Source organism: Tenrec ecaudatus, chromosome 6 (genome assembly GCF_050624435.1).
Source record: "Tenrec ecaudatus isolate mTenEca1 chromosome 6, mTenEca1.hap1, whole genome shotgun sequence".
NCBI classification, from domain to species: domain Eukaryota; kingdom Metazoa; phylum Chordata; class Mammalia; order Afrosoricida; family Tenrecidae; genus Tenrec; species Tenrec ecaudatus.
Genome location: NC_134535.1, coordinates 25,537,252 through 25,552,102, shown reverse-complemented (window position 1 = coordinate 25,552,102; position 14,851 = coordinate 25,537,252). Strand labels below are relative to the sequence as shown.

At 42.4% G+C, this 14,851-nt stretch overlaps 1 protein-coding gene across 1 annotated transcript in view; it reads left to right on the top strand.

Moving 5' to 3' along the window:
- The window catches only part of ANO4 (anoctamin 4), a 454,720-nt gene that overhangs the window by 257,613 nt on the left and 182,256 nt on the right, over positions 1-14,851 (top strand). Inside the window, exons 6-7 of the mRNA XM_075553208.1 lie at positions 8,715-8,851; positions 14,286-14,444. Coding sequence (XP_075409323.1) covers positions 8,715-8,851; positions 14,286-14,444 — 296 coding nt within the window. The remainder of the gene's footprint in view (positions 1-8,714; positions 8,852-14,285; positions 14,445-14,851) is intronic.

Here is a 14,851-nt window from a genome sequence, read left to right as displayed (position 1 = left end):
TGTCCCTGAGGTGTCCTGAGCATCACATAAGAAAAAAAAAAACCGGAAAACCCTGCTGTCCTCCTGCCTTTGCCTCCCTTCCCCTTATCTTCATGTTTAATATCTGTGTCTGAGAGAGAAATGCATACTGCTAAGCAACCTTAGTAGGAGGATTAGAATAAAGAAAAAATGGTGACATTTTATCATGTTACAGCCGTGCTCTTTATTTTGACATGGACTTGAGGACTTCCTGTTCGCTCGTCCGACCTTGTGATCAATGGTGGAACCACCAAGATCTGGGCTCACCCCTACAAGGCACCCCGCTCTAGACCTAGAAATGGGCTTGTTATAAAACACCCAGGGAAGTGTTAAAACTGAGATACAAGCACACCCTGTCTTTTTTGAATGCAGAAGATTCCTGAGGATGCTCTTTATTTGTGTTTCTCTAGTGAGACGTTGTGCTCGGTATGCCGTGCCTTCAGAATGTGGGCTGTCAGGTGTCATCGTTTGGGACGCAGGACAAAAATAGTATAATGAACTGGTACCCTGGAGAATAAATATCGGTGCCTGGATGACCCTGCCAGCCCCTGCCTGTGTTCTTCACTGACCTGTAATTTCCCCTTGTTTGCGCTGCATCTGAAACTCCTGAGATGAGAACATTGCGCGACGCTAAGACCACGCCTAGGTTATTCTGCTACCGTTTGCAGAATACCAGTGAACTACATTAAGAGCCTCATGACTGAAATATATGTATTTGGACTTGCTTCTTATTTTCTTTTTAGACTTTAAAAAAATTTTTTTAAACTTTTTATTAGGGGCTCATACAACTCTTATCACAATCCATGCATATACATACATCAATTGTATAAAAAACACATCTGTACATTCTTTGCCCTAATCATTTTTTCTCCTCTTTTCTTTTTTTACATTTTATTAGGGACTCATACAATTCTTATCACAATCCATACATGTACATACATCAATTGTATAAAGCACATCCATACATTCCCTGCCCCAATCATTCTCAAAGCATTTGCTCTCCACTTAAGCCCTTTGCATCAGCTCCTCTTTTTTTCCCCTCCCTCCCCGCTCCCCCCTCCCTCATGAGCCCTTGATAATTTATAGGTTGTTATTTTATCATATCTTGCCCTATCTGGCAAGCCTACTTACTATTTTATTTTTATTTCTTTTATATTACCGATTCCTCCTCCATCCCACCGGGCTTCCCACTCATATCTTACTCATGTTTGTCCCTAGCAGACGTGTGGTCAATGGACAAATATCAGAATAATCCATTGATGAATTAACAGGAGTCCTGGAGATATCATTATGGTGTCTTTTTTCTAGAGAATTCATCCTCAACAGGGAACCCTGGGTGGGACAATGGAGAAGCACTACGTTGCTAAGTTCAAACTCACTTTTTTTCCTGTGGGAGGAAAGCGTCATGATCTGTTCCTGCTAAGATTGCAGTGTAGACAACCGCGTGAGGCAGTTCTACTCTCTAACAAAGGATCGCGATGAGTCGACGCATAGTGGCACCAAAACATCCCAAATGATTTTCCACTGGAGGGAAGGAGTGAAATAATTACAAATATTTGATAGGTTTGTGTTATCAGGTGCCACCGAGTCTGATCTGGCTGACTCAGCTACCCCGACAACAAAGGGCGAAACATTTCCCTGTCCTCCTCAGCCTCACAATTGTTCTTTATTTTTTAAAATCATTTTATTGGGGGCTCGTACAGCTCTTATCACAATTCAGACATCCATCCTTTGTGTCAAGCACATTTGTGCATTTGTGGCCATCATCATTCTCAAAACATTTGCTTTCTGCTTGAACCCTTGGTATCAACTCCTCATTTTCCCCTCCCTTTCTGCTCTCCCTCATGAACCCTTGATAATTTATACATTATTATTATTTTGTCATGTTGTACACTGTCCAGTATTTCCCTTCACCCACTTTTCTGTTATCCATCCCCCAGGGAGGGGGTTATATGTGGATCATTCTCCCCCCATCTTCCCCTTACCCTCCTGGTGTTGCTACTCTCATTCTTGGCCCTGAGGGGTTTATCTTCCTGGGTTCCCTGTGTTTCCAGCTCTGATCAGTATCATGTACATGCTCGGATCTAGCCCAACAATTGTTCTTATGTTGCAGCCGCTGTGTCAATCTATCTCATCAAAGGACTTCCTTTGTCAGTGCCCCTCCACTTTACCAAGCATGATGTCCTTCTCCAGGGTCTGGTCTCTCCTGATAACTTATCCAAAGTACTTTATTTCCAGCTTTTGCATTCCAATTGCCAATAATTATCAATGCAGCTTGACTGCCTGTTTGATCGATTTCACAGAGGAGATGTTGGTAGAATTCTTCAATTTCTAGCTGTAGTGGTTGGTGCATACATTTGAATAATAGCTGTCTGAGTTGCATTTCCTTATAGGTAATAGATGGACTTCAAGATAGATCTTGCAGCGCCCTCTGTGACTGTGAATGCAGTGTCGTCCCCTTGAATATGTCATTCCCAGCACCATAAGCCATGTGATTTTCTGCTCCATGGTGGGCAATACCAGTCCATTTCAACTCACTGACTCCTAGAATATCAATCTTTAGGCATTCCATTTTATTTTTTAACAACTCCCAACTTTGCTAGAGTCATACGTTCCAAGTTCCACTGCTTGCAGCTGTGTCTTCTCCCTTTGAGTCATGTTCCCTCTGCAGATGAAGGTCCAGAGGGCTTTCGTCCCGTAGGCTTTAGTCCATCTTCGTCATTGCGGTCACCTCTCCTTTGAGAAGGCCGCACTTTCTCAGTCGTATTTTGAGTGCCTTTTGACCTGGGGAGGGGGCTCGTCTTCTTGTATTATATCTGACAATGTTCTGCTTCTCTGCGTTTTCAGTAACTGAGAATGTTTCGATGCTAACCATAGGCTTCTCGGTGGCTAATTCTTCTGACGTGGCTGGTCTATTCCTTTTGAACCTGGGTGTTCTGCCGAAGCCTGTATACTATGAAACACCATATATGTGGAGCATCGGTGACAGAATTTTCAGCATCCTAGCAACACACAAGCAACTACAGTATGGGTAACCTGGCAACAGCCCAGTAATTGGGCGTAATTTTAGCACTACAAAATAAATTCACTTCTCCATCACATAAAGAAAGCTTGACAACAACTGCCTGCTTCGGACGGGTCTGCTTGGCCCCCATCCTGAGATGGTGTATGTACAGCCAGTGCAGAGAAGTCTCTTTCTTCTGCAGCAGTGGAAGCTTCAAGCCTAACTTATACTCTGTAGTGGAGTTTTGTCTCCCAAGCCATTTGAGAGACTTTGTTTGCTCTCTTTTTTATGTTTTGTATCCTTGCTTTATTCCAAAGACAGTTTTTTCAAATAATATTTTTATTGACATCTTACTCATTCCAATATATCCCTTCCCTTTCCTTCACATATAGCTCTGTTGTTTCGTCCCAACGGGTGGGGCTATACAATCATCAGTGCTATCAACTCCTCTCTGTCCCCTCCCCCTCACTTCCTGTACCCTTACTCTAGTCAGTGTCTCTGAAGGATCATCTCTCTTGACTACCACGTACCAAGAAATCTTAAATGTACAAATGAGCATACACAAATCTAACATGACCAATGAGGTGTATCACATATGGACCACAATAGTTAGGGGAGGAAATCTTAAAGAACTAGGGGATGGTTGTGTGATTCATCAGTGCCACTCCCCACCCTGGATTTATCCTCTGCTCTGTGAGGCCCTTCTAAGAGGGACTGTAAGTTATCTTGCTGGTGGACTTTGAGTCTCTAGTACATGCAGTCCCCTTCATGTCAATTTGGATGTGATTTTTTTTTTTAACTTCTGATACCGCTTCCCATCGACCCTCATGATCACACAGGCTGGTGTGCTTCTTCCATGTGGGCTTTATTGCTTCTCTGCTAGAAGGCCATTTGTTTAACTCCTAGCCTTTAAGACCCCAGACACTATAGCGTTTGGTACCCAGGCACCATCAGCTTTCTTCACCACATTTCCTTATGCACCCATTTTGTCTTCAGCAGTTGTGCCAGGGAGGTGGGTAGCATGCCGTACCACATTACTAGAACAAAGCATTCCTGTACGGAACTAAGATTTAAGTAGAGGCCCAAAGTCCATCTGTTTCCTTGTTGCATTTACACAGGCTGAGTTTCTGATCCTGGGATTAGAGCACCATTTTGTTATCTTCCTTGCTTTCCCACAGGCCTGGTACTGACCCACCTATTCTGACCCATCTTTGTGTATCAGTTCTGTTGACTCAGCCCTACCTGGGTCTGAACGCAATGCAGGTCCATTACATGGACTTTTTTGTTCTCTTTCCAGTGTTTCATTTATAATTGGCTCCTCGGAGTATTTGATTCTCTCACTTAATGAGACTAATAGTAGACTTCTACCAAGAAAACAATTATCAAACACTTTGTGTCTGTGCCAGGGGAAAAGTATTGGGAGGTGAAGGAGTCCATTAACAGGTGACCTTGCTTGGATGAGTAGTACATTTGTGATACCGGTATCCATAGATAAAGAAACTGTATTCTCACCAGTGAGAGCAGGGAACCTGTCTGACATCTCTAATACTTTAGACTCAGCACCTACTTCAGCTCAGTGTCTATTCATGGGAGTAGGGGTGCACTGTGAATGGGTGGGGGGTAGGGTGGAAGTGTAAGTTGTCATCAAATCAGCTCTGACTCATGGTGACATTGTGTACCAAATAAGGTTATGGTAGTCACTCTTGTTGAATAAATAGTATTTTTGTAGATTGACTATCATTGAATGTTGGAGGGCTTTGTTTGCTTGTTTTTTGTTTTTTAAGAACTGATATAAATTTGGACAAAAAATATGATACTTTCCTAAAATGTACCTTCTAATGAGGCTGCTGATGTCAAAAACAAAGGATACATGCTGGTAGAAGGCGCATCTTCCTCCCCTATGTTGTTTTGCTGACCACATGTCCAGCGATGCCTTGTCTGACTGTTCAGCCCTTCTGATATCCACTGGCGCTATTCAAAAACTTTCAGGTGGTGATGGAGCCTTAATATCCCTTATTCACTACAACTCAGGTCACTATGACACACTGATTTCCCAGAGTCACTTCTAGACAAAAATCCTGATGGGCAGCCAAGGACCTCTCTCCCTTTCCCCATGTTCACTGATCTCTTCAGAAAAGAATAGTTGAGACTTTATTATAGAGCAGAATGTGACATCCATTCTACTGAAGGCTTGAGCAGAAAATTCTTTGTTATTTGGAGGAAACCCTTGGGAGATCTTCTGCCCCTGTAGGGTTGCTTTGATGCAGTATTGGCTCAACAGTGGTGGGTTTGAGTTTAGGTTTGGGTTTGGGTTTGGTTTTGGGTTTGGCAAACCAAAGAGAACAGCAGTGATGCTAATAACAAGTGACCCTTCAAATCACTATGCTCTACTGAGGCGTGGCCAATGAAGTTTTCTCTCACGTCCATCTCACAGTAGACCCAGTGGGGCTCCAAACCCATCCAATAGTTAATTCTCTAGTTCATCAATAAATATGTGAACTAGACATACTCATATATGGCAGGATCCCTAATTCCCTGATATCACTGTTGTCGATGTGAAGTGCTACCCAGTCGATTTCAGTAGAACTTTCCCATAGGGTCATTGACTATAATCTTCATGAAAACAGAACACCAGTCATCAGTGGGTGGGTTTTCCCTGCCAATATTTGGGTTGACACTCGAGCCACCCAGGATCCTTCCAAGGTCTCTAGACAAAGCCAAGTGTCCCTTGAGAGGTTAGCCTGTCTCCAGTTGAGAGCCACTGATGTAGACTTTCACCAAAGCTGGACTGATGATGCAAACATCAGAGAATAATTCTGGCTGGAGATGACCTGGTAATGATCTGCCCTTGGCAGTAGCACAGGGGCTACTCTCGCAGATGGATGGACAGATATTCAAGTTTCTCCACAAAGAAGGAGTCCCCCAGATATGAATCTCAGTGTCCTTTTTAGCCTCCCCATTTATCTCACACCCTATCCAAGTCTAAGAAACAAGAGCTAAGATGCTAACAGAAGATCCCAGGATCCAGAATCAACAGCACTCCTTACGAAACTGCTGTATCAGCGTCCCCTCCCCACTCGCCTGCTAATATATCTACTTTCCCATTTAATCCTCGTGGTAGCCACTAGAAAGTTCTCTATCTTTCTTTCAATAGTGAACAAACAGGGCACACATTTAAGCAGTCAAGTGCACTGTACACTATTTTGGAATAGTAAGCAGGTTTTCTAATGTCATTAAAGTGATAATTGTATCCTATTGTTCAAATCTGATCAATAGTTTCTTGAAATTTAATCACTTTCTGCTTGCAAATGTAAATCAATACCTCCGTGAAACTGTGGGGCTCCTGGCTGATGAATGAGAATGGGGTTAGGAGAATATAAAGGCAAGATCCTGGAGCCATAGGCGGAGTCCCTGCATGGTGCTCACCTAAAGGTTGATGCTTCAGAGGCTCTCTGCTTCTGGAAGATCAGCCCTTACAAAGGCAATGAAGCACAGGTCTCTGATTCACATGAATCACCATGATTCAGGGCAACTCAAAGACACCTATCTTTTTACAGAGCCATCGAATGTTAGGAAAAGGGTGGGGGAGCTGTCAGGCTCCATTAGGCTGTGATCAGCATGAGGTCAGCACCTAGGACCTCTACCACGGTCAAGGCAGAGGAGGTCCCTACACTGATGGAACTCCAGAGTCTAAGACATCAAGCAAACAAGTAAACAAATGAATATCCTAGAGCTGAGGTCCTCAGACTTCTTAAACAGGGAGTCAGTTCACTGTCCCTCCGACCCATTGGAGAGTCGGATTGTAGTTTAAAAAAAAACAACAATGAACAAACTCCTATGCACACTACACATATCTTATTTTGAAGTTAAAAAACAAACGGCAAAAACACCCGGCGGGCCGGATAAATGTCCTTGACGGGCCGTAGTTTGAGGACGCCTGGTCTAGAGAATAACAGATGGTGATAAGAGCTGTGGGATAACTGAGCAGTGAAAGGAGATGAGGGGCATAGACATGGTCAGGGAGATTGTCTTTGATCCTGGCATCTCCCCAAACACTGGACTTCCAGCACATCCCTAAAAAGTTGTTGCTTCTCTTCCTTGAATGCCTTTGGCTGCCGTCTGGTTGTCGTCACCTCACGGTGACCTTATACACAACAGAATAAAACGTCTGCTCCTGCACTCTCTTCACAAGCCCATGGTTGCAACTCCTGCACCCGTCCATGTTATGGACACTTTCCTTGGTTCTCCCGGGCCTCCCATTTGACTAACCCTGAGGTGCCTTTCTCTGGCAATTGGTGGGATCGAGTAGGTGTCACCCAAAACTTGGTTGGATGAAAGGATCATAGTGTTTCTGTCTCTGTATTCTCAGAATTCTAAACCCGCGTGGTGAGTGTGTTAGTTTTCCATTACTGCTGTAACAAATCACCCTGAACTTTGTGGCTGTGGTGTGTCGTGTGTAACCTTGTAGTTAGCAGTTCAAAACCCCCAGCTGCTGCTCAGGAGGACAAGGAGGCTTTCTGCCCTGGGAAAGCTTTCTCGTCTCAGCAACCCACAGAGGCAATGGCACTCTGGTCTGTCAGATTGGAATAGGAATCAACGCAATGGCAGTGAGTTTGCTTTTGGTTTGGGGCAAGGGGAGTTAAATTGATTACTTTTTAAATGTAACTACACAGCCTAAAATAAAAGTGTTAGCAGGGCTGCCTTCCTCCAGGAGACCTTAAAAAGGAATCCATTTTCCTTGTGTTTTTAGCTTCAGGAGGCTGCCTGCATTCCTTGGCTTGTGGCTCCTTCTCCCATCTTCACAACCAGCACAGCACTGTGCCATCTCAAATCTCTCTTTGTCTCTGACCTCTCGGCCTCCTCTGATAAGAATCCTGGGGACTGTATTGGGCTCACCCAGGTGACCCAGAGTAATCTTCTCATATCAAGACCCTTAACTTAATCCTCTCTGCAAAGTCCCTGTTGCCATAAAAGGTAGCACACTCATAGGTTCCACAGACAAGGGTACTGTCAGAGTCCATTGCTCAGCCTACCAGAATAAGGAATATGTGTTCATTCTAGTCCCATGCCCATTTTATTTCATGGTTGTAAAACTTGAGAAGGTAAATGAGGTAACTAGAATTGTATACTTGGCTATAGCCTTAAGCCTCGCCACCCCGACTAAGTAGGCCATCTCTAGTCTATCCTATCTGAAAACCCCTCTCTTTTCTTTCATAACACTCACCGCAAATTTCATTCATTTATTTTTTCTATTGTTTACCTGTTACAGCTAGGACAGGGTACCATAAAGTGTAGCATCACACGGTTCCATGCTGACACACAGTGTACACATCAATGAAGCTTTGTAAATGATGGAGACTACCTGTCTTTAAAGGAGCAGAGAGCCTCAGCTAGCCCTCTCAGAGAAGCTGGGTCACTGGACTTTTCAGTTAGCTGCCCAATGCATAACTCACTGTGCCGGCCAAGCTGCTTCATGTTTATTTTAATCTTCCATAATGAAGACAGTGTTTGGTCAAGGGTGTTTTAAATCCAATACCCTTATTTCATAGTAAATGATATACCTTCCACTTCAGGTGTTATTGAAACCACAGGCTAAAACACTAAAGCAAGCGAAAGCAAGATGTGACCCTTACCATAGCTTTCAAGATCCAGATCCTTAACCCCACTTGAAATGGATTTCCTTTGATTCTAGTGGCCAAGGATGTCAATATTCTGTTTGATGAATTAGAAGCTGTCAACAGTCCTTGCAAAGATGACGATTCTCTGCTGCATCCTGGGAACCTGACCAGTACTTCAGATGACGCTAGCAGATTGGAGGCAGGAGGAGAGGTAAGAGTGTGTGATTTCTCACAAATGTAACTCATTGGTCCAGGTGGGATTCTGTGAAGTATGTTCCAGCAGACTATTTGAAGATACTATCATCGAATTGTTGCTGCCTATTATTGTCAAATCGGCTGCTCTTTATAGATATATTCATTAGTGTTGCTCATTTTGATCAAGTCGGCTTCCATTCATGTAAGCTTTACATATGATAGGACAGAACATTGCCTTGTCCCATGTCAATGTCACAATCATTGTTAGGGGTGAATTAGTCCATTACTCTGACAGTTGTGCTGATATATTTCATCGACAGTTTCCCTCAGTTTTCACCGCCTGTCTGCTCAAGCAGACAGGATAGCCTCTTTTAGTAATCAGTCTTATGTAAGCTGGTTCAAGTCTCGTCATCCCCGTTTCTAAGGAGCCTCTGGTTGTGTTTCTTCTAGCAGTTCACAATATATTCAGCATTTTTTGCCAACACCACAATTCAAGTTCTTTGAAAATAAGGGGTAGCTTTTATATTTCTTTGGTCTCCCTCATGAGTCTAGCACATTTCGTGAATACTAAGCTCAAAGAAAAATTTCAGTGGGTTGTCTACTTTTTCTCCTTCCTCTAAAGACATTTCATTTAGGTCAGATTCCTAAAACCGCCCATCATTTTAAGGTTCTCAACACTCTGGGTGTCAGCAACTAATATTAAGTAAGGTCTGCAAGGTTAGACCTCCTTTTATAAGTAGACAACATGTTGAAAAGTGCATCGAATGGGCTGCCGTAGATTCTGTTGGCTGAAGCCTCTCTGCGTTTCCATGCAATAGCCAGAATCCTCTTTGCAAATGAGGGTGGCGAAACATCATCTGACATACTTTGGACAATGTGTTAGTCTGGGTAGACTAGAGAAGCAAGTATCTAGATACTCATATGTATAAGAAAGAGTTTTCTATAAAGAGTAATTGTACATTAAGAAAACATCCCAGTCCAGTCCAGATCAAATCCATAAGTCCTATATTAGCCCATATGTCCAATACCAATCTAAAAAGTCCTCTTTAGACTTAAGAAACACGTGCAATGATGCTGAATGCAGGAAGATCACAGGCCAGTGGGTGGGGAATCTTACGGATCCAGTGGCAGTGTAAGCATCTCAGCACTGGCGGCGGTCTCCCTGTAGCTTCTCCAGCTCCAAGGCTCTGGGTGCCATCAGCCTGTCTCCATGTGGCTTGTTAACTGTAATGTCTCCCAGGGAGTGAGCCTTGTCAGTAGAGAGTCTCCAAGGAAGAGAACCAAGATAGTGTGTCTCCCACCTCCAAGGTGAAATACAGGAGTTCCCAGAATCCTCAGGAGAAGGCCATGTCCACACAGAGGCCTCATTGGCCTGATTGACAGGTTAGACTCCACCAATTCACTCTTAATCCTCTCAACTTGACAAATGATTATATAACTACCACAGACAATTATGTGTAATCTCATTACAATTACTGTGTAAATAAACTCATCTGTTGCTATGTAATTTTATTTAAAAAGTATTTTGTTAGAGGCATTCACTATTATTGCTCAGGTGTTTTTCAGTCGAGTTCAATATCTTGTTTATAAATACACTGGATATAGGTGGTAGACCGTAATGTCAGAGTAACTCATGCATTGGATACTCACAAACACGATAATTGAGGAAAAGATTAATGTTGTCAAGGGTCTTCCTTGGGTCCATACTCAATGTCCATGGAAGCAGCAGTCAAGAAATCAAACAATGGAATGCCTTGGGCATAACTGAACATGAGACACCTTTGAAACATTGAAGAGCAAGGATATCACTTTAAAGATGAAGGTACAGCTGACTGTACACATGGTATTTTCAGTTTCCAGAAAGCTGGACAGTGAATAAGAAAGACTGAATAAAAATTGGAACGTTGGGATTACGACATTGGTGAAAAATATTGACACAACCATAGACCACCAGAAAAACAAACAAATCATTCTTGGATGGAGTATAGCCAGAATCCCCACATACTTTGGACAGGAGTCAGGAGAGACCCTTGCCTGGTAAAGTAGAGGGACAGTGAAAAAAGAGGAACCCCCACAGCAAGATAAATGGCACAGTGGGTACAACAGGGAGCTCAAATATAACAATTGTAAGGATGGTTCAGGACCCACCGCGTTTTGTTCTGATGCACATCAATCTCGATGAGTCAGAATTGATTAGATAGCACCTCACAATAACGAATGATGTTTGTGTTATTCCAGAACCAAGTAGCCATTGAAGGATGACATCCTTGAAAAGAGAAACTTGTACCCTTGCTTCTAACAGGCTTCCCAGCCCCGCCACTCTCCCCTGCGCCCACCACACATAGCACACACACACAGGCAAATAACACTCTAGTATGCATGGTTGGGGGTTGTTTTTAGAAATAAAAATGCATTCTCTAGTCTCTTCAAACATGTTTTAGATGCCATATTGTATCATGAAAGGTTCCTTGCTTAGCACCTTGGAAAGCAATGGATCTCATCCGTTAACATTGTTGCTGCTGTTAATTATCTGAGAGCCAACTATCACCCCTAAAATCCCCTTGTGGAACAGAATGGAGCATTGCTTGGTTCTGTCCCATCTTCATGATCATTGGTATGCCTGAGTCCACTGTGTAGCCACTGTGTAGTTTGACTGACTTCCGTCTGTATTGGACAAAATATTGTTATGCCCCATACACATTGCATTCTGTTCATTGGGTAATTTTCAAACATGGATCAGCAGACCGTCTTAGCCCATGTGGTGTAGAAGCTCTGTTAAAACCTGCTCACCACGGATGACCCAGTTGGTGTTGGAAATTCCAGTTGGCACGACTTCTTGTATGATAGCAACACAAAAGCCGAGACAGTATGACAATCCTCTTCACTTACAGATGTGGGCACAGACTCTGAACAATTATAGATTTGCTGCGATGACCCAGTTCATGGTTCTTCCCAGGCCCCAAGCATCCTCCTAATACCTTGGTGACGCCTTGTTCTTAATGGCAGGTGCTGATGTGCTAAGTCCACAGGATAGCTTCGGTGCCGGGCAGACAATTGTTAGGGAAGTGTTTGCTCAAGTAGCCTCCTGAGTGCCTCTTACTGTGAAAGCCAAAAGTAAGAGACAGTGAGAATTGTTCATCTATTGAAGCGGCTGCAGCGCGATCTGGTCCACGGGGCTCTATCGCTCCAGGCTGAGTTCCCTTTCAGAAGAGGCAGTGTGCAGGGCACTTGTTCAGAAAGGTGGCCTTTAGCAATGGCTTTTGAAGGCCTGGCATGTTTGCTTTCTTCACAAGACTCCTTAGAAACGAATATATTCTGTGCCCTAGAGCAAAGGACGCTTCTTCATTTCTACTGAGCCAGGTTTGCAAAACGTTTGGAAATCTATCAGCCTGCGGAATCTGCCTTCAGACTCATGGGCCCAAACGTGGTAGTTGGTTTAAGTGTTGCAGATGATGGCCATGAGCCTCAAAAGCCTGGACAAAAATTCAGCCTATTTCCCCTGTACTTCTCTTTTTATATTTGCTCTTTGCAGAATAATAGTTGTAATTTATATTAATTATACATTATCATCATAAAAATGAAAACCTTGAATTTATGAACTACAGTGATATTTTTCCAATAGTGGTAACAACCTAAAGGTAGGCTGTGAAATTTACTCTCTAACAGGCAAAGTGGCCTTTAGTGTAGTGGTTCTCAACCTACCTAATGCCACAACCCTTTAACACAGTTCCTCACGTTGTGGTGTGACCCCACCCCCAACCATAAAATTCTTTTCGTTGCTACTTCAAAACTGTCATTTTGCTACTGTGATGAATTGGGTGACCCCTGTGAAAGGGTCGTTCAACCCCCAGGTTGAGAACAGGCTGCCCTAGTGGTTCTGTCCGATAAGCATTGCGCTGCTAGCCACCAGGCTGGAGGTTCAAAACCACCAGCTGCTCCATAGGAGAACGCTGAAGCTGTCGCCTCCCATAAAGATTTACAACCTACGAAACTAAGGAGGGTTTCTCTGAGTTGGTATTGACCCATCAGTAGTGGTTCTATTTATTTATTTTTGTGTGCAGGTAGAAAGGTTGGGTATTATTTTGTGACATTTCCACAAACTATAGCAGAGTCTATCTCTCATGTCTACATGCATGCACAAGCACATGCACACATAAATAGTGAAATTAAGTGTTTTCTAATTGTGGGCACAAGGTTTTAGAAGCCTCAAACTAGAACATCATTAAAAGCATTAAGCTAATGATGGTCCCATTCACCATGCCTCCAAAAGTAATCTTTCTGAATTTTTGCACTAAAAAAATTGTCTTGCTCAAAATTACTTTTAGCACATATGTTCAGAGCCTTACGTTTTTATTTTTAAATTTGTCTTATTTGGGGCTCTATAAAGAATGGTGTCATATAACAGGAAACCTTTTGTGATGTGCTTATTTCTTAGCCAGTTAGATATGTCTATAGTTTACTCATTTACATTCCTGAAGATATCCCACTGTGTAACTTCCCCAATTTATTTATTTGCCCATGGAAAATCTTGAATGAGTTTCCATTCTGCTGTTATAAAAAATGCTGTTATGAACATTTAGTTGTACACACATACACACACATGGGTTTCAAAAATCTGATAGAAAAACATCCATTATCTTTTCATTCAATTTTCCCATGAGTGTTTTGAATCGCTCTTGTGTGTGTATGTAATATATATTTACTTATATAATATATGTGTGTGTATAAATATATATGCATATATACATACACATATATGCATTCATGACAGCATTGTTCAAAATAGCAGAATGCCAGGTTACATAAACCAAACTCACTGCCATCAAGTCAATGCTGATTCATAGTAACCCTCTCTGGGCTTCCTAGACTTTAATTATTTATGAGAGTAGAAAGCCCATTCTGTCTCCCTCAGAGCTCCTGGTAGTTTCAAACTGCCAACCATGCGATCTCAGCCGAACACATAACCACCACCCCACCTGGGCTCCTATGATGTGTATGTATGTATGTATGTATGTATATATATATATATATATATATATATATATATATATATATATATATATAGAGAGAGAGAGAGAGAGAGAGAGAGAGAGAGAGAGAGAGAATAGTTTCTCTATGGCTGTGTATTATGCAAATGTTAACTTTTAAGAGATCATGCCAGTGTGTTCGTCAGAGAGAGAGCATCAATCTTCACTCTCACCTATAGAAAATGATTGCTCTCCTTTGTCCCACATCCTTATATTGTCCGACTCTTGATGTTGCTGCATGTTTTAAGTTTTACACAGTTGATTCTATCCTTTTTGCCAATTTTTATTTTGTTTCTTCTTCCTTGTATTTTTCATTAATAGAAATGTAATTTTAAATAAATAGAAAATAAAATCTTTTTTTAAGATGAGTTACCCAAAGCTGTTTCATGCGTGGCTTACACGGGTCCTTTTCTTTGTGTGCAGACAGTGCCGGAAAGAAGCAAGTCAAATGGACTCTATTTTAGAGACGGAAAGTGTCGAATCGACTACATTCTCGTGTACAGAAAATCCAACCCCCAGACTGAAAAGAGAGAAGTATTTGAAAGAAATATCAGAGCAGAAGGATTACAAATGGAGAAAGAGGTAACTAGTTTGCTTGGATGAGAAAAGAAAATTAATGATGGTCTATAAATACAGAACTCTCCATATGAAGAAGCCATTAAAAAATAAGCAAGTAGTCAGTATGTTAACTGCAGGTTTCATCTGGCCGGGGTTTCCCAATCCTCAGCACTTGGGAAACGCTCCAGCAATTAGACGTTGGTGGCACGGTTTGTCTTTGAGAGCGTCTCAATGCCAAACGACTCCAAGAGAATCCAAATTCTCTGTTCCAATAACAAGGATCGTTTCAAGTGGTTCTTTACCCTGCTTCCTATGTGAGCTACTTCTCTGCCTTTTGAAAGGCAGGTTTTATTTGCATGGATTTAGAGAAAACTCAGGATAAAGTTCAATCACTTCTTTCCAGAGGCTCTTTTTCCAAATTCTATGAAGCG